This window comes from Oryzias latipes, chromosome 9, assembly GCF_053564925.1.
Source record: "Oryzias latipes strain Hd-rR chromosome 9, Olatipes_Hd-rR_3.1".
In the NCBI taxonomy this organism is placed as follows: domain Eukaryota; kingdom Metazoa; phylum Chordata; class Actinopteri; order Beloniformes; family Adrianichthyidae; genus Oryzias; species Oryzias latipes.
In genome coordinates, this window is record NC_136245.1 from 22,677,020 (window position 1) to 22,696,501 (window position 19,482).

At 38.7% G+C, this 19,482-nt stretch overlaps 1 protein-coding gene across 32 annotated transcripts in view; it reads right to left on the reverse strand.

Annotated features, from left to right (window-relative positions):
• Positions 1 to 19,482, reverse strand: part of ank1a (ankyrin 1, erythrocytic a) — a 76,792-nt gene that overhangs the window by 25,856 nt on the left and 31,454 nt on the right. For 22 of the 32 annotated variants that reach the window (XM_078952985.1, XM_020705902.3, XM_078952988.1 and 19 more), the window contains 12 exons: positions 5,722 to 5,823; positions 3,537 to 3,635; positions 2,845 to 2,943; positions 2,433 to 2,531; positions 2,062 to 2,247; positions 1,865 to 1,963; positions 1,684 to 1,782; positions 1,499 to 1,597; positions 1,105 to 1,302; positions 835 to 933; positions 598 to 696; positions 399 to 497 (listed from right to left, as the gene is read on the reverse strand). In XM_078952985.1, coding sequence (XP_078809111.1) covers positions 399 to 497; positions 598 to 696; positions 835 to 933; positions 1,105 to 1,302; positions 1,499 to 1,597; positions 1,684 to 1,782; positions 1,865 to 1,963; positions 2,062 to 2,247; positions 2,433 to 2,531; positions 2,845 to 2,943; positions 3,537 to 3,635; positions 5,722 to 5,823 — 1,377 coding nt within the window. Of the gene's footprint in view, positions 1 to 398; positions 498 to 597; positions 697 to 834; positions 934 to 1,104; positions 1,303 to 1,498; positions 1,598 to 1,683; positions 1,783 to 1,864; positions 1,964 to 2,061; positions 2,248 to 2,432; positions 2,532 to 2,844; positions 2,944 to 3,536; positions 3,636 to 3,812; positions 3,982 to 5,721; positions 5,824 to 11,885; positions 12,544 to 19,482 lie in introns of those variants that run through there. The other 10 variants (XM_078952986.1, XM_020705910.3, XM_078952991.1 and 7 more) reach the window with 8 other exon arrangements.

Sequence of the window (19,482 nt, forward strand, 5' to 3'; positions counted from 1 at the left end):
TGATCTAACTTCACAAACACCTGGGAAAGCTAAGAGATTACCGACATGGGTCTGAACAATATGGGTCTGTGTCAGAATGTCCGTTTTGTATTGCAGTGTAATTTTTGATTACAAATTAATGTAAAAAGTTTAGTCATTGATATCAATATTTTAAGAATTAAGTGTTGTAAGAAGACTTGGCAAAGTCTCAAGTTATTAAAATTTAATTGTTTATGAAAATGTTGCAGAAATGAAATGCATCAATAAACACAAACAGAGAAATGCAAGTTGTAGTAGCCATTTCAGTCATTTCTGCTCTAAACAGATGAAAAAAATCTTAATAAAGGAAACTCTACAGGTTGAAAAAATATATTTATGATCTATTTTCATCTTCTGTATTGGATCTTTTCCTCCTCTACCTTAGCTTTGGCATCCACTGGTGCTGCATTCTGTAGTAAGAACTCTGCCACCTCAAAGTGTCCTGAACGTGACGCCATGTGCAGAGGAGTTTCCACTTTCTGCTCACACAAAGGAGAAACGATCAGATTCCAAAAAAATGATTTAAGACAAGCAAATTGATTATTTAAACATTTACTGAAATTTAAATGGGCTTCTTACCACATTAGAGGCACTGGGGGAGGCTCCTTTCTGCAAGAGGATCTTCACGATATTTAGATGACCCATAAACGATGCCACATGCAGGGGGGTTAAGCCAGACTGTTCAGAAACAAAGCCTAAGAATTACAAAAAACTAAAACAGTCTTTAAAAATTCATATTCTCTTGTTTTGAAGCAAGACTAAAATACATTTCTTTCCAAATTGAACATTTAGATTACTTGTATTTCAATGATTTACCTCAGTTACAGCCTCTATTGATGCTGAGTGTTTTAGCAGGAGGTCCATCACACGGAGGTGGTTCTTTTTACAGGCAATATGCAAAGGAGTAAAACCATTCTGTGGAACAAAAATATTTAAAATCACAACACAAAAGAGGAGATATATTTCATGTTTATTACCTTATTAATCAACCACATGAAAATTTTGATGAGAGCAGCAGCTGCAGTCTGAGGTGCTCTGGTGCGTCCAACTAAAATCTAATGTTTATCAGAGAGATTAGTCACTCACCAAGGCCCTGGAGTTGGGCTTTGCCCCTTTGTCCAACAGCACTTTGGCCATGCGGTGATGCCCGCAGTGGGCTGCCACATGCAAAGGGGTAAGATGGTCCAGCGTGATGTCATCTATTTCTGCGTTGTACTGCAGGAGCTGCTTGACGCAGTCCATGTGGTCCCCCTGTGCTGCCATGTGGATTGGAGAGAGGCCATTCTGCAGCAGAGGAACATTTGTTATGTGGGAAAACAATCAGCACAAAAAATGACAGGAGGAGGAACAGGTGGCTGTATTATTAAGGAAGAATCACAGAACAAATCAAGCTTACTGATTTGGACCAGCTTTCATTGTGTTGCATAAGACACTCAAACAGAGATAAGGAAGACCTTTTGCTCAGAGTTTGATGTTGTACCTTAGTTTTTGCCTGTATGGGTGCTCCGTTGTCCAACAGTATCTCTATAATCCTGAAATGACCATTTCTGGCTGCGCAATGCAAAGGAGTCAACTCATCCTGAAAAAGGGAGAGACTGTCTGTGATTTACTCAAAGACACAAACTCAAAAAACCAGTCGTACTGTTTGTAGGACAGCTACGAGACCTTGGTCTTGGCATCAATCTGGGCCCCTCTGTCCAGCAGGAGTCGGACCATGATCACATTTCCTCGTCTGGAAGCAATGTGCAGAGGGGTGATGCCGTTCTGCAGAAAAACAGGGGAGTTTATACAAAGAAAAGCAAAGATTAAAGGACTGACATTTTAATGGTTTCATTTATTTCCCTACCTTTGGGGTAAAGTTGACATTTGCTCCTCGATTGAGCAGCAGCTGAGCAACGTTCAAGTTCTCATAATGTGCAGCAATGTGTAGTGGGGTGAATCCAGTCTGCCCAAAACATGGAATTTAATGTTTGGTTGCTTTCAACATTTTAGAACAACACTGAGAAAAAAGCAAAAGTCAGTTCTGCAGTTTTTTCAACATACCTTGCTTAGTACATCAGGATTGGGGTCGTTTTGTAATAGTACGGCAGCGGTGCGTGTGTCATCGTTTCGTGCTGCAATATGCAGAGCTGGGAGACGGACTTTCCCTTTAGTGCCATAGCTGATGAGCAGGGCAACGACATTCTCATGTCCCTGCTGCAGAGCCACTGCGAGCGGAGTGAAGCCATCCTGCAGCACACCAGAGAGTTGGATTAAAGACTGACCAACAGATAGAAGATGAGAGCGAAGAGAAAGGAGAGAAGCTTATGAAAAACAAAACACAAAGGAAACACAGTGAGCATGGATCTGCAGGGATCGGATTGGAGACTTTAGGAGATTACTCTTTACACAAGTTTCTCTTTGGTCTTTGGTACCTCGGTTGGAATGCTCTGATTGGCTCCATTCTCCAGAAGAAACTTCACAACCTCTAGATGGTTTTCTTGTGCAGCCATGTAGAGTGGAGTGAAACCTTTCTGTCTCAGGAAGACACACAAAGACAGGCGAGCGCACACACAAGACACAGGCACACACACACAAAGACAGGCGCACACAAAAGAGCAGTAGAAGAAGAAACACAAACACCACAACAAAAAAGACAGTCAAAGAGGCACACATAAGGATGTACACAGAGAGCAAACAGAAATATTGGAACAAGGACATGTCTTAACAGATGGAATTGCAGTATTTACTATAATGGTTCCCCAACAAATTAGTTCCCATAAATGCTCTGAAGAAGAGGCTCTATGTGCACTGTAATGCTCCTGTCAGAGCAGCTCTCGGTCTCACCTGGGACTGAGCGTTGACATTGGTCCCATAGTTAACCAGCTCTGTCACCACCTGCTCCTGTCCTGCCAGAGCAGCAATGTGCAGGGCTGTGTTCCCCTTCTGTTTAAGCACAGATACATGTCAGTTAGAGGACATGCTACAAAAATCTAAAACTCCAGCACTAAATGTACATTACTTGTACTTATTAATAGATTTTTCTTACATGTAAGAGAAAGGAATGTTGTTATTTATTTGGCAGATAACCATTTTACAATTAAAACAAATCAAAAATGTTTTTTTCTATATGATTATAGTAACAGCAAGATCTTGTGATATTAAGCCTTTCCTCCAAGATTTATGACTTTTTTGTTTACTTTTTAAGTGCAGCTTCACATCCATTGGCCCTCTTGAGAATTTTAGTTTAAGCAGCATATTACTTAAAATTCAACCAACTTTGTTTAAAAAAACCACATCATAAACATTTTGTGATTTGATATATTTATGTTTTTTATTGTCTTTTCCCCTTGTTTTTTTTAAATTCCTTAAAATCAGTTAATCAAAAATTACATAATTTGATTTATCTGTGATCTGTTTTATGTCTTACTTTATAGTAGGACACTTTTGAAAAGTTTGTTTGAATAAGTTTGATGTTGTCATGCTATTTGAGACTTCTTGGTGGATTAATCTAAGGCAGACGGTTGCAGGATTTTTACCTTTGTCGTGGTCTCAAGTACAATTCCATTGTGAAGCAGCTCCAGCACCATTTTGACATGGCCCTCTTTGGAGGCCAGATGCAATGCATTGAGTCCATTCTGAGTGAGAAAAGAGAGCAAACCTCATACACCACATACATCACACCAACACTTCGGCTCCAAATTTGAAAAAAAAAAAACACACCAGTTAAGTTAAAACCACACATCATGCCAAGACGAGGAACTGTTGTAGCACCACAGGGAAGAACACACCAACAACAGCAGGCAAATACTTACAGCAGGACCATGCATGCAGTGTTGTCAGAATCACAGGACACATCAACAACAAAACGCCTAAGGAATGAAAATAAAGATGGGACCTTTCTCCATTTTTTTGGTGTCGATAGGAGGAGAAGGCGGAGAAAGAGGACGGCGGGAGGGGGATGGCAGGCCACTGGTCTCTGGGCTGGGAAGAATACGAGCCGTGTGGGATAGGTCTGACCTCACACAGCCTTCCTTCAGCTGCACAGGACATGTGAGGTTGGACCTTTCCCACACCACTGATATTATTCCTCTGAGTTGGGGGAGACCACAGCACACCATCACAGAAAACCCAACAGTGGATGTAAATGTTGAAAACTAAGGTGAACTGGAAAACAGGTGAGAAATGGAAGTAAAGACTGTAAAGGTGTGTGTGTGTGTGTGGGGGGGGGGGGGGGGGGGGGTAAGGCAGTACATTGGTGACAGAATCAGAGGTAGATTTAACCAGTGGGACGGTGAAGTGTCAAGGACAACTTCTTCAAAAAACATGTTTTATTTAAGTTATTTTCATAAAAGCAGCTCTGATTAGGCTCTTTTTTTAAGCTAATGTTTTAAAGCAACACAAAACAACTAAATTGTTTTATTTGTATACCAAAACTGTTATTTTTTTTAAAATCTTCAACTTGCACAAAAACAAATAATAATTTCATCATGTGATGCACCAAATATTGCATGGCTGCGCAATGAATGGCAAAATAAATAAATAAATTGGATCAAACCAATTCATTTTTTTGCATGTAATTATATCTTTAATCCATGAGGTGTCTCCCTTCATCATTGTCCAAGTGGTTATTAGAAGCAGTTTGCCCGCAGAGTCACATTACACAAAGAACTCTGCGGTGCACATGGACCTGTTGTGGGTTTTGTGAATGGGCTTTTTAGAAACTCTGACAGAAAATTTACCAGCAACAATTAGAAAATGTTGAGGATAGTGTTGGACTATAAACAGGATGAATAAGTTAGATTAATGAGCAGAGTCTCATGCATACATCCAGGAATCTGGCCTTGTTTCAGGACCCTAAAGGGAGCAGATTTGGCCCTGTGATGGGCCCCCTTACAGGACAACTTAAGGTACAACTGTCTAAGTAAATCTGGACAAAGGAGCAATGGGCATTAATTACAGTCTCTTTAGACAATGGTACCTTTGTCACCTTAGTATAAGTGAGCATGCAAATGCCAGGCAAACGTGCACATAACAACGCAGAGCTCAATACAAATGACAAATGTGTACAGAAATATACTGTTTGGCAAAAACAAAAGATCATCTTCCTGCAGTTCTTACTGTCATCTATCTATCTATCTATCTATCTATCTATCTATCTATCTATCTATCTATCTATCTATCTATCTATCTATCTATCTATCTATCTATCTATCTATCTATCTATCTATCTATCTATCTATCTATCTATCTATCTTTTCAGCTTTTTTTTAACTCAGAGGTCATGGGAAATCCACAACAAAACACCAGGATTTATTGGCCTAAATCATCGTTATAGTTTAATTTATGAAGATATTGTAGAAGACAAAGCAGCAACACTTTAACATCTTAAAATGAACGCATGTCTTAACAGGCAAATGCTGTGACTTAACAGAATCTTGCTGAAGTGAAGATTCAAGGATCTCCACATAATTATGGCTAATGGTTGGCTAAGATAACCTTCAGAAGTGCACAATGTACAGTAAGTGTACAGTTTTATGAGACTGCAGGTGAGTTTCAATAAATAGCTGATCAGTAAAGGGTAAAATTCTGTCAATGACTAAGATAAATGTCTCTAAACTTATTAAAATTACAAACTGAGCTGTAAAATGTAACACAGAAATGCTGATGACTGGGCAAGTTTGCAGATCAAGCTTCACATTCCAGGTACAATGCCCTCCTCACCTGATTGGCCGTGTTAATATCAATGCCATTTTTTATATGCTCCAGGGCCTTGTCCAGGTTGCCAGATCGGGCTGCTCGAAGAAAACTATTGCCAGCATCTGCCTACAAATGAGAACGTAAAAAAAAGAAAGGAGGGATATGGAAGGAATAGAAACCAGTGAGAGACATAAGAAGGAACAGAGGGGAAAATAGAGAGGTGAGAGTTTAATTACTACTATTGCACAGATAGGAGTTTAAAGAAATGGCAGTGGTATTAAAATTGCAGTTGTCCATCAGCTTTCCAGTCATTTTACTTCTCCCTTTAATTTTTTTGTTTTTTTGTTAATTTTTTTCCACAGCTGTGTAATTGCAGATATTAGGGGTCTTGGGTAATTTCTGAAAATATGTATGCAAATCTATCAAGTTGAGCACATAGAAATTGCTATTGATGTGTGCATCGTGTCTAGCTTTTTGTAGGCTCAGAAATTCTGCAAATCAATTATAAAGTAGGAAAGATGGACTTTTCAGCTTGTGTGACTCCTGGCCCACAGGCTGGCTTATGGCATGTCCAGGGTTTTTTGTCTGTGTTTTGTTTGGGTCGGAGGGCTTCATGCCTCTCCCAGGCAGACAAGCAGGCAGGAGTGCAGCTGAAACAGGATCACTCATGCAGCACCAGGAGGGAGAGGAGGGGAGAGAAGAGGAGAGGAATCAACGAGCAGCTGAGTGAGAACCACGGGGAAGAACAGAACTGCGGCAAAACCTCCACCTTTTCATTTACATAATCTCCTCAGTGGCTGTGATCAGCCCCTCCCTGTCTTAGCCCCCGTCCGACTATCCAGACACCTCAACATGCTGCTCAGGGAAAACAAACACACCTACATTGAGTATTTTCTGCACACAAATCCAGAGCTCAGATTCATCCACAGTACAGACCCTTCATTTTCTGCAGTGAGGAAAATAACAGTGCTTTAGGCTGTATTGACCATGTTATTGAAAGGGTTGTTGGTCCCCCTTTGACAGAGAGGGAACGGTTTTGGTTGAGGAGAGAAAGGACCCACATGCCTGAAGAAGACTCTTAGCAACAAATGACACAACACACCCTCAGCATGACACTATAGTGACACAGGGCTGTGCATAGAGAGTCACTTATAGAAAGAGCTGCAATGGCAAAAAAAAAAACAACAGAAAACTTCATAAAGAAAATGTTTCCATCAGATTGTGGGAAGAAAAAAAACCATCTTGCAGTCTGTTTCTCCTGAAACTTTACCTGAAAACTAAAACGCCTTTCCACATGACTCACAGAGGATGCAGCATCTCCTAAAACATTCAGTGTTTTGAGTCCTTTGCTGTTAGGATAATCTTTTGATCCTTTTTCCGTTTAGCTCAATAGTAGACTTTTACATGCAAAAAGGCAAAATCTGATATTTTTGTAAAAAAAAAAAAAAAAAAAAAGTTTTATGAAAATGGAGCAAGTAGAAACTAATACATTTGACAGTTGTTCACAAAACAGAATACCACAAAATGATTTATTAAAATATCCAAAAATTTCAAGCTCCTACATTTTTCTAGTTTTTTTTATACCCGATAGACATGTCAGTATGTGTCAGACGTTTCTAACAATTCTTTTTCTCCACTGCCTTTCCTCTATTTAAAAAGCTCATAACTTCCTCACTTTTGAGCTGCAAAACAATTAATTAACTATTTATTTATTATATATAAATAACTTGAGATTTGCTTCTTATAGGCAATAGCCTCACTTGTAAAAAATTTAAATATCAATGATTTATTTTTATCTATGCAACAAATTTCCAAAAAGGAAGGCATTAAAGTTGATAGCAAACTGAAAGGATTGCAGACTTCATCTCGGTAACACAAAATATCCTCTCACAGCCGATGCAAAAAGCCCACGGCTAGCATAGCATGTGTTCTCACAGTACATGGTAGCATTATAACGCGGTGGTGATCCTGGTAAAGCCATTTGCCATAGCTTCTAGTAAACATACATGTACTAAACCCTCCCAGGAGTGATTTGTCTGCACCATTAGGCTTCCCTGGTGCACACTTCTGCTTTTTCATCTGCCTCATGTCAGTGTGATTATGGGCTTGCGTCAATAAAATGAACGTGTGGTGTTGTGAGATAAGGATGCGAGGGAACTCCACCCATCCTCCAGCTCCTACACAAACAGGTGCAGGCAACATTTATAAATTGTTTACAGAACACATGAACTGAACAGACTAAAAACATGAACAGCTAGTGGGATTTTGGATGTTATTTTCTGAGGAAATGAAAAAGCCTGTAGTGAGACCACAGTTAAAAAAAAAAATATATATCAACTCTCCTTATTCAAAAGAGGCACACAGTTGATCACAATGTGAAATTATTCCTATATCAACACTCAAACATTTACTTCTTTTATCTATTTCCTGTCTTCTTCTATCTGTGCTTTCTGTCTTTGCCTCCACATGGTATTACAGCAAACCAGATGACGTCACCTCAGTGGGGGACTGCAATGGTAGAAATTGTTTACATAATATTTGAGTATTTTGCAAAGAATTAATCCAAAATATCTGTGTCCTAATTAAGACACACTGTGTTCAGTCTGGCCATGATTAAAAATTCCATCTGATATGTTTAATACAACAATATTTACTAAAAATTGACTTAAATACATGACTTTAGTAGCACACCTGCAGAACATTATATTTAGTCCTCTTTATTATAAAACATGCTTCCTAAGCCAAGGTGCAAAAGATGCTTATTTTTGATAATTTAGTCAAAGCAGAACTGTGTTTTTACAGATAGAATAGAAACACTGTCTTAACTATATAAAAAAGGTTTTGGTTGTACTGATTCTGACAAGTCAACACTATTTTACCAGGAAACAGATGTTTGCTCTGTTTATATTAGTGATGTCTGTATTTTTAATATTTTATCAGGACTGTTAATCAGTAATAATAATTTTATAAGAAAAAAAAAACAAGATTTATTAGAAATCCAAAAAACGTATTTTTCAAATCAATATAATGTTTTTTGATCTCCAGAAGGCAAACATTCAGTTAAACTCATGACATTTTTATTGAACAAAATTTAATTCTACCAGACTCAGATCAAGCATCATCACTGCTACACCGAATGTCAAAAGAAATTAGCTGAGAAATGTAAAATTCTCATGCAGAGTTTAATGAAACACACGTGAATTTGCAGAACCAGTTCTGGTACAGGTACAAATCCTAAATAAGTTAGGTTGCACTACAGCTATTAGTGTGCTCTACAGTATCAACACATTTTTAATATGTTAAAAAAATACTTCTAATTTCTTCCTAAAGAACATTAAAGTAAATTCAACTATGGTGTCATTTATTCATCATTTACTAAACCCATTTTGTCCATTTTGGGGTCACAGGGCGGTTGGAGCCTATCCCATGGCCACTCAGCCACTCGTGGGCAAAGCCTGGGGACACCCTGGCCCGGTCGCCAGTCTTTTGCAGGACTACAACACAAACTTCCATTCAGACCTAAGGACAATTTAGAGTCCCCAATTAACCTATGAACAATGCTTTTTGACGGTGGGAGGAAGCTGGATTCCCCGGATAAAACCCACACATGCATGGGGAGAACATCCAAACTCCACACAGAAAGGTCCCATATTGGTGTTCTGTTTCAGGTCCCACAGCCAGGACTTGAACCGGGGCCTTCTTGCTGTGAGGAAAGAGGTCTAACCACTAAAATATATATGAAATGTATCCTTCTGGTTGAAAAGCCTACTGAATACTGGATCAGGTAATCCCTGCAGAGTGCTGTAGGAGCTTTTTTGCTGACTTATATTTATACAAGAGGTTGGTCTTTTTTTGTTTTTGTTCCAATTTGCTAAGCTTGATTTCTGCCACCATCCATCTTGACAGCAGAAGGCTTAAAGGATGCAGAGTCTTTTAGGATGACGTTCAGCCATGGACAATTTACAGTGAGAGGAGCTCTTTGATTAAGCTGGTACAGCAACAGCATTTCTACATCTGCCTTTCCAACTGTCTGCCCGTTTTCTGTAGCTCCCTGCATATGCTCAACTCCATTGCCCTACTTGTAGTATTTACTCTTCAAACTCTCAGCCACCCCCACTTTGCTGTCTGCCCCAGCCCTGCACATGGATTGTCTCTTTATAAGTAAAGAATCTGCTCCTGTAGATGAGATTGTCATGGTTCTCATCGTCACGGCTGTTGAGGTCTTTTGAGGAAGACTTGGACGGTTTGAGCCATAGAGCAAAAGCATTTGAGATCTATAAGAATAGGATCAACTCATGGTAAACATCCTGTGCTTCACTGCACGGCTACACAATAGTCTGTATTCAATATGTAACCATCTGGACAGATAAAGATGGGACGGCTTTTGTTGAGTTATTGTGCTGCTTTGATAAAAAAAAATCTGTAAACTTAAAGTACAGCAGTGAAAAAAGTAAACATTTAACTACTACATAACTCAAAAGAATTTAAGGTGGAATATTAATTGTGCTTCAGGGTTATAGAAAACATAAAATACTTGCATGATCAAAATGCTAAAATTTCAAAGTAAGTGGGTACTAAAATTCAAATGCGTTTATTTTGGTTTAGATCAACTAAAGCTTAATACTAAAAAAGAGAGATGTAAAAACTTACATATGGTTGGGATGAAGACAGTACTGATATGGAAGACATATTATGGAAGAGTTTTTTTTTCAAAACATTTCCTGAGACGTCTGCATAATACAAAATCTGGAGTGTTGGTTGATAGTCTACTTTTAATGTTTCAAGATTTTCAATAAGAAAAATGTCAAACAAACAATTTGAAAGCAGTAGAAGAACTCTCACTTTGGAATTAGTTGTCATTCATGTTTTTTAAACTTAAACTTGACCATAAATTAAAAAATGTGGGGTTTGACTTATTTTTCATCTATCCCAAGTAATACAGTGTATTAATAATGGTATTGCTTTTGTTTTACTTTATTTTTTCAGTTTTTCCCCCCACATTTCTGAAAGAAAAAATTATTTGAGTTCAATGAAAGCATTCACTTTTATTTTTATTCCAGTTGGTTTATTTTTTTACCTTCCTCTGTCTATCATCCAGGTCTAGAGCAGAACAGCTGTGACACCCAAGACATAACATCCTACAATCTTAACAGCCCGCTGCCTGCTCTTCCACAGCCACAGACTCTTACATGCTATATAAATGAATAAATGTAATTAAAGAAAACCAAAACCTGGTATTTGATAAAAGAACATGTAGATATTTTTGAACTCTGACTTATCCTTAGATCATTTCTGAGTTTCATCATCATCAGTAGCAAGACATCTCTTCTGTTTCCTAACTACAACTTTGTAGAGACAACATAAGAACTAGGGACATGTAAACATGTTTATTTTAGATTGTGAGCTCAGTAAACAAAGAACAATTCATTTAACTAATCTACTAATAAGACTACTAACCCTCTCCTTTACTTGCTACTTCTGGAAAACATCCTCCATAGGGATTTTCAAGCAGATAAACAAATAAAAGCAAAATAAGATAAAAGACTAAACTACATCATAATAAACACCTGCTTGTATATTATCTGCTCGCAATGGTCTTGGATGCACATGCACCCCAACTCTCAGAGATCCTCCCTAGCAACCAAGACTTACTCTGAAGCTGCTGTGAAAGGATCTGCCAAAGGAGTTTTATAAAGTCAAGCTGCATTTTTAACACTATCTCTTCATTAGAGCTTTGAGAAAGTTTATCTTTGTGCCATTAATCACTTCACTTTCACCTCTACATTTTGCAGCAAACATACCACCTCATGTCAAGATCAAATTCGTGATCAAGGAAAACAACAAGTCGTGAAAGCTAGGAAGCAATCCCCACAACAGTTTCTACAAAGACATGGTCAATGAAAACAGAAATTGACAAACAGAGGGGTTTAATAAAGTAAAATACACAAAAAACATTTAGTGTAGTACAACACATCGTCATATGTGGCAAAGTAAATTTAAAATAAAGCAAATTCAAAACTATAAGTTCTATAAATGATGTTTAAAGGCATTAGAGGTAAAAGACTGGACTAAACGACCAATATGACAAAGAGAGGTAAAAAGAAATGAATCAGGAAAAAATATCTAGAAGGGACAGAACAACTGTGCAATTAAGGTGCACCAGCAGGAAGAGGAACAAAGTTACTTACTCCGAAAGTGACGGTCTTGACTGGCATGCCTGCTGGCCCGTCTGCTCTCCCTTTCTTACGTTTTGTGTTTCTCTTTTCTGTTGCCCCCTGCAAGTGCTACGGTGCAGGGCAAGCAGACCCCATCCACCGTAAACACAAACGAGCACGGCCCAGACTCACACACTTGAGTAAGCTGGACAGGGGGAGAGCCTAAGGAGGGTGGGGGCTCAGTGGATGGGGGCCCATGGGTTTATCTCTGGAGGAATGCTGCCTGTATCTAAAGACACACATTTCACACACGCAGCTAAAAACAAACGGGCACCCCACGCTGTCCTGATGGAGTTCCTGAACACATCCTGGTGGTACTTGAGGCTACTTTTCTGGATTAATTCTTTCAGTTGTTCTCATCTCTGTTGCATCTTTCCGCCTGTTGTTCATTTTCAGAGATTCTCAATGTCCACCCTTCAACGCTCTGCAGCTTTTGCTGCTTCTCACCATCCCTGATAACCCTCCGACTTTATCCCTTCTTTCTCCTGTCCCTTCTTCCTGCACGTCACGCCCATATGTGTGTCTGCTGTATATTTTGTGACAGGCAGACAATTTAGTTTCTTTCTGCGTTTTTTTCCCCACAGACCCGACAGTACCAGAATGGTAAAGAGTTACTGTGGCAAATCGGTGCGTTTTTTACTTTTTTTTTTTTTTTTTAAGCAGGTCTGCTTCAGTCTCTGAGGTGACTTACAGTGACAAAGCGCCTGGTGGAGGTGGTGTGTGGGTGTGTGAGAGAAGGGGTTGGAGGGGGGGGTCTGCCACCACCCAGTGACAATGGGCCAGACACATGGGGTATGAGGGGGCTAGCACTGAGGGGCCAGCCTCTCAAAAGGCCCTGCCTCTTTAAATAAAGCGTCCGTCATTCCTCACTTGAAAGGGCCCCGCTCCCCTCCTCTCTGCCTCTCCTGGATGAACGCTGGGAAAAGCACATCGCTGCCAAAACCATGCAGAGAGATAAATGCAACTCTGAGAAGGGAAGGAAGGAGGGTGCACAGCAAAAGCTATACACTAGTCAGTACCACTGGACCATGACCCTGGCGAAAATATCACGTGGGAGCCCGGTCCTGTCCACAGATTCGAGTTTAGACAGTGATGAAAGCTCCAGTGAGAAAAATGAGGACAGACGACAGACACTAATGTCCACGAAGACATGACAAATGATCCTGTGGCCTTTAAAGAAAACAAACTAAATCAATAGCATAAACAACCTTATTTAGCCAAAGCTGTATGTAATCTGAGGTTTGTCTTGAAAGGGTTAAATGTTACAAATTTAAACTTTTATGAGACTTTATGTGGGATTTGAGGAAAGTTCCTTATTTCATGATAACTATTTTCTGATTTCCTGTAAAACCCTAAGCAACTCTGATTTACATTTGTAGTTAGGTTTCAAAGCCTTCGGTTTTCAGTAACAGCTAAATTTAGGCTCTGCAAGGTTAAAAAATGGGCTAACAAAGACCTTTTTCACAACCTTAAATGCCGGTAAAAAAGCCCCACTTTTCCACTTTTTCTTTGTTACCATGGTAATGGGTCCAAACCTCAATGAATGCCTGCCAAAAAACGAGGTGACAAAGTTTACTGTTAGTAATACATTATACATAGTGAACGTCCCCATACATACAATTATTTAACATGTCTAAAACCCCCATTTCAAAAGGGACAAAAGTTTCTCTGTAGTTGTAAATGAAAGAGTATACAACAAGAGCAAAAAGACACTTCACATTTTGTCCATCATTAGATTTGACACACTTCATGGGAAGAACAGATTGTTAACTTGTTATGTGTTTTCTTAAGGAGGCAGAGATGTTGCCCAATGTCAGAGTAAGCAGTGCAATCTGGCTTCACATTACGATCAAGTAGATAATAGTTTTTTGTGTCAGGGTCGATACAAGTCCGAGACAGACGTGCCCTCTCTGCACCCCGTGTCAAGCTCCCGTTGTTAGATCAATAAAAGGCTAAGGCTAACCCCAATCGTGCTGCATGTTCTGGTCTATGTCCTGGCATTGTCATGTGTTCTATGAATGCTTTCAAACATTTATAACTGCATAAATTATCATCACATCCCTTTCTTTCAGGAATTAAAATATTTTATTAAATGAATCTTATAACATCTGACACAACCTTCTCAAAGCAACCGGGCTTGGGACCGGCACAGAAGTAGAGAAGGGAACAGGGAGCAGCCCGGATTCGAACCCCGGTTTAATGGCGCCGCAAACCAGCACGAGCTAAACCGGCTCCCAGGGGAAAGCAATTAGAGGCAGAAATTATAGAAGTCCTGTGCATTGCAATAATTTTACTGATTCAAACTTCATGTTTCACTGATCAATTTTAAAGCCAGTATCAAAGTCAGGTACAACACTTTTTACTGGCCCTTTTGGTCCGGTGGCAGCATGCTGCAGGGCGGTAACTGACAAGAAGACAACTAAGAAGGTACCCTAATAAGTGTGTATCACATATAGATTGTCAGAAAAAAATGTAACGAACCAAAGCTCGGTCCGATTAGAAACGAACTGAGACCACCTCAAAAGATGGGTCCAGGTCCCGGACCAGGGTCCATTTGGTTGTATTGAGACAAAAATTTGTTCCGGATTATGACTTAAAGCGGACCAAATGTGTCCGGTCTGAATACACCCTTAATTAATTTCAAGCGTGTGCTGCCTGGAGTTTTCTCTTTTACTGTGTTGCAACAATGGCTTGATGGAGTTTTAAAAAAGTGTCCATGCTGGGTTGGGATGCTTACTGCAGCTGATTCAGACATCTTTAAAGCATACATAGATATCTTAAAAACAATTGTAATGCCTTATCTACATTTTCAGCTCCTCGTTCCAAGCTACACTGAGATGGCCGGTTCTCTAAACATCTACTGAAGGGATTAGCAGATGCAGGCATTTAAAATATCTTCACCCTACAGATACATTTTATGTTGTGCAGTAAAAGGCATGTGCCCTCTCAAATTTACATGTAAAATTGGGAGAATGCATGTGCATACTCATCATGAGACAGTGCACCTGTAAAGACAAAAAAAAGGAGTTAGAAAGACATGAGTTAAGAGGGAGGAGAAGAAAGATGACGGCAATAGAGAACTACAGCAGCAGTGTGTCAAAGCAGGCCCGGGCTCCCATTTATCTTCACAAGTTGGAAACAAAGAGAAATGAAAATCCAATGTAAAGAGAGTTGAGAGGTGCAGGAAATACTACCCTTGTGATGAGAATCCTCTTTACCACTTGTACTTTTTTCCTTTTTTCCTCATTTGTGCATAATATCAAAGTACAAAAACAACACAGCCTCTATCATCTAAAAGAAAAAGGTACATCTGTCAGTCGCATCTAGGTTCACTCAGCTTCAATCGGAATCGCAGACGGACAAACCACAATTCAATCAGTTTGGTTGTTAATCAAAGAGATGAAGTAGGTCAAGACTTCCTCAATGTTCAGAATTAATTTACTGTCTTGAAAGGATGATATTCAAATAGCACAAGGATGAGGATGCCATGGCCCCATTATTCATGGTGTACATCCATGCTTTGGAAGAAAAAAAATTATGGTGGTCATCCTCATGAATGGATAGGCCGTTCTTCCTCTTGAGCAAGATGCATGCAGATTTGTCTACAATAGTTTGAGATATATTCCCTCCTATGAGTAAAACTGCGCCACACTTTAGCGTGTCCATCCTCAGATTCCAGGTTTTTGCAGATGAAAGATAAAAATCCCTCAGGTCCCCCCATCCTAACTTCTGTCACAATTTTTCTGTTCCCTTTAACAACATTCAGCACTTAACTGATGTACACCCTATCTCAGAATCTCAGGACATTTGGGAGTAAATCTAAAAAAAAAGCGTTTTATCATAATAGTATATGTATTTAACCCCTAAATTAATAATTATGGAATTTATAATGGTAGAAGAAAAACTGTTTTTTTTTATATCAAAAATTCACGTCAGAAAGCAACTACTGCTATGATAAGGTAGCACTATGTTAATCTTAAGGAAAAAATTGTAATATACATCAAAATTTACCTCTGCCTAGTTAGACTTATAATGGTGTATGCCAAGCCTTTGCAGGTATTATTCCTCACAACTCTCTTCTCTTTTTCTTTTACGTTCTTGTCTTCAATACAGACGTGTACACATAAAACACAAGGAGATGATGGACAAAATAAGCGCACCTTAGGGCGTGAAGAAGGGCAAATGCCTTAACTACATACATGACAAACAATAACTAACATAATCTAGGATTTACGGGAAATCGGTAAAATGTCTGAACAAAATATTTCTTCTGCTGGCATTGTGGGATGGTATCTTCCACCATGACTACCAATTAACAAATATATACAGTTGATGCATCTGCCATGCTGTTTCTTATTTTAACAATTACTATCTCAGGGGAGATATGCTTCACTGCCTGCTATATGTGAGACTGACAATTGAATAAATATTAAGTACAAGCAATTATAGAGGACACTCTAATGACTCATGGTGAGTACAGTCTAAATAACGTTTTAAGAACTACTCTGACTACTGATTACAGTAATGCTAATGTTGCCTTTTACACTTAAATATCCATACTCACAAAAGCTCCTGAGTCCACTCACTTCACGCACACGTTCACCTCTAATGAGGCGAGTACAGACACACATCGCACATCACTTGCATTCAGCAAACTTATGCAGAAACTTTCCATGTGCAGGCATACGCTTCAGGCAGCAGTATCTAAAAATTTATCAAGATCATGCACTCCACCATCAGACCATGTGAAGAAGCAACCTTTAACTTTAAAGTGGTTAAGAGAAGTTGTCCTATAATAGAATGCAAAATTACTATGAAATAAGCTTACTATCAATTAGCAGCGAATTGGGATTTTAAATTGAAGATACATCTGAAGCATAACAAAAAAAGTCCGATTCAGATGGAAATGTAAAAAAATATTAAATTTCGATCAACATCTCAGTTATAGCAAATTTAATGAAATACACTGACATATATAGATACCTGAAACTTTCACTGTACTATAATTTTCAAAAATCCTAGTAGAAAGTAAAACTGTGTCGATGTCCTTTTTATCTTGTTACTTTATACAAAACTTTTTTTTTTATTCCAGTAGCCTATTTTTCATATTTTTATATATCCATGCAATCAATTATAAGTTATAATTTTGTTTATAATATAGAATGATTACATATTTTCATTGACATTCCCATGTACAGTAAAAGAAAATATTTTAACAAAAGCATTTTTAAAGCAAAACTTTTCCATCTACCTTGATCTACTATAAGAGTCTTTAACCCACAATGTTTTTGTTCACACATAGAAAAAACTGTATTTTCAGCTGCATTGGAAAAGTTCATTCAACCACTTCATATAATCTGACTTGTATTTAAATGGAGAAAGTATTGTTTCTCCTGTGCTAATGTTATGATATACAGTAAATCATTTGAGTTAGTGAAAACAGCTACTTTTTGTGGCTGACAAAAAAAATGGGGTTCCACTTTAAAGTTATTAATAAAAAGAAGAATTTCTTTACATTTTCAGACAGTTGACCAATAATGCTGGCAAGACTTTTTGAAAGATTGGAGAGTGTTTTAATGACATCTGAAAATCTTAAAATTGTCCATTGTAATGGTGGCTTTTTCAGATTTTTGTATACGTTTGATCAACACTCTCCTTTGGAATATACTTCCACCTTTAACATGCATTCTGCGCAGTCATTTAAAAACACATGCACATGCATGCATGCATGCACATTCATATTTGCAGTTTTTCTGTTCTTTTTGTTGTATAAACATTCACTCATATCTTAGTTTACTTTGTGCAGATCTAAAACAAGTGGCTTTCTAGAGTGTCACAGAACCCTTGAGCCGCCATAATAAACTTAGCGATTACAAATATGAACTAAAATCAAATGTGCTATTGGAAGTTTAAACCTATACAATGAAAAGTAACTTCAAACACTTAAAATTTGAAAGTATTAAGAGTTAAATAAGTGGATTATGATTGCAGACCAATCAGTGCACTCAATGAAAAATCCTTAAAGGCATGGCTACTTTTTAATCATAGAGAACAGCTCTTAGTGACTGTATTGCATTTGAAAGTTTTTATTGTATGGGCTCCCATAAACCTTTACAGTGTTCCCTCGCTAGATTGTGGTTCACCTTTTAATGGTCTCACTATTTCACTAATTTTTTGTGTGTGCAATTTTGCATGTTGATTGGCTGTTGATTGTCGTCAATGAACTTCCTATGTGCAGTCACTCCTGTACAGAACGTGTTCAGCTTGCAAAATCTATATAAAGCGGGCAGATATTTGTTTTCATTCTATAATACTTTACTTCTTTTTCTAAGAAGGTTTGATTTTTGAGAGTTTAAACAAGGCAGAAAAGTGTGAAAATGTTCATGTCTGTGAAAAGTCTGAGAAATGTGTATAAAGAGTGTGGGGGGCATTTTTATACCCACCAAGACGCCTGTAATTCTACTTGGCAGATTTAACCCATCACAGGTTATTTTTAGAACGAAACCCCCACGATAAATGAGGTAAAGCTGTACTTCCAAACTTTTATGAACTCAATCAAATTCAAAATTTATAATATGCACCTTAAGTTTGATCTTAGCTTTTGCCTGAATTAGAAAAGATGGTCATCTCAAAACTACCCAGAATGGCTCCACTTAACGTTTTTATTTCTGGGCCAAAGGTATCTCACAGTTTTATGTCTCAAAAGATCCTCTCCTAAAAGGTCAACAAGAGGCAGAGAAGGCCATTTCTGTGTCTTCTTCCAAAAGTTGGTATGAGGCCAACTGAGACAGTATTACAAGACTTCTGCAGTCTTGTACAACAGCAATAAACCTTTAATCTGAGTGCTGTGAAGCTGGTGTCAATAACCCTTGGATGAAAATGAGAGTTACAATATCTGAATACGCCATGGCCTTTCACATGTAAATTGCTCTTTGCCCCCCTTCAGCCAAAACAAATTACAGCCAACTGCTGGTGGCTGGATATGAATGGGCTTCTTAATGCCGTCCGCATCTACAGTTGGCTGAGGAGCAGCTGGAAAGAGAAGCTGAGACAGAGGAGAATTTATGTGACAGAGCAGAGTGTGACAGTTTGCTTTTTTCTTTTAAATTGAGTTTAGCACGCACCCGCACTGTGACGAATGGGGCTTGGCTCCCCGAGCATCTGTCTCAGAGGACTCACTGAGGGGTAATTAGAGCTTTGGGATGATAAGGGATATTCACCAGGCTGACCTGCTATTGATGGAGGCGAAGAGGATGAGGCATGCTAGGGTGTGCCATTGTCAGCAGATCCTTTGAATTCTGTGGAAAGCAAGGTGGAGCTTCCATGAAAAGGGCTTGTTGAGGATTGTAGTGAGACACGCGAAGTTTGGAGGGGTGCAAACACATTGTTGTGCTGCTTAAGCTGTTTCTGTGTTTCAGGTGGGATTTTTTTAAAAGCACTTAACCTACAATGTAGCTACACGTAGCTCTGACTTAGTATTTGTTTTCTATTTACCAGAATATAAAATGTAGAGATGTCCTGTTTCAATCACGTGATTGGAAATCGGGCCCAATCACGTAGTTTCAGACTC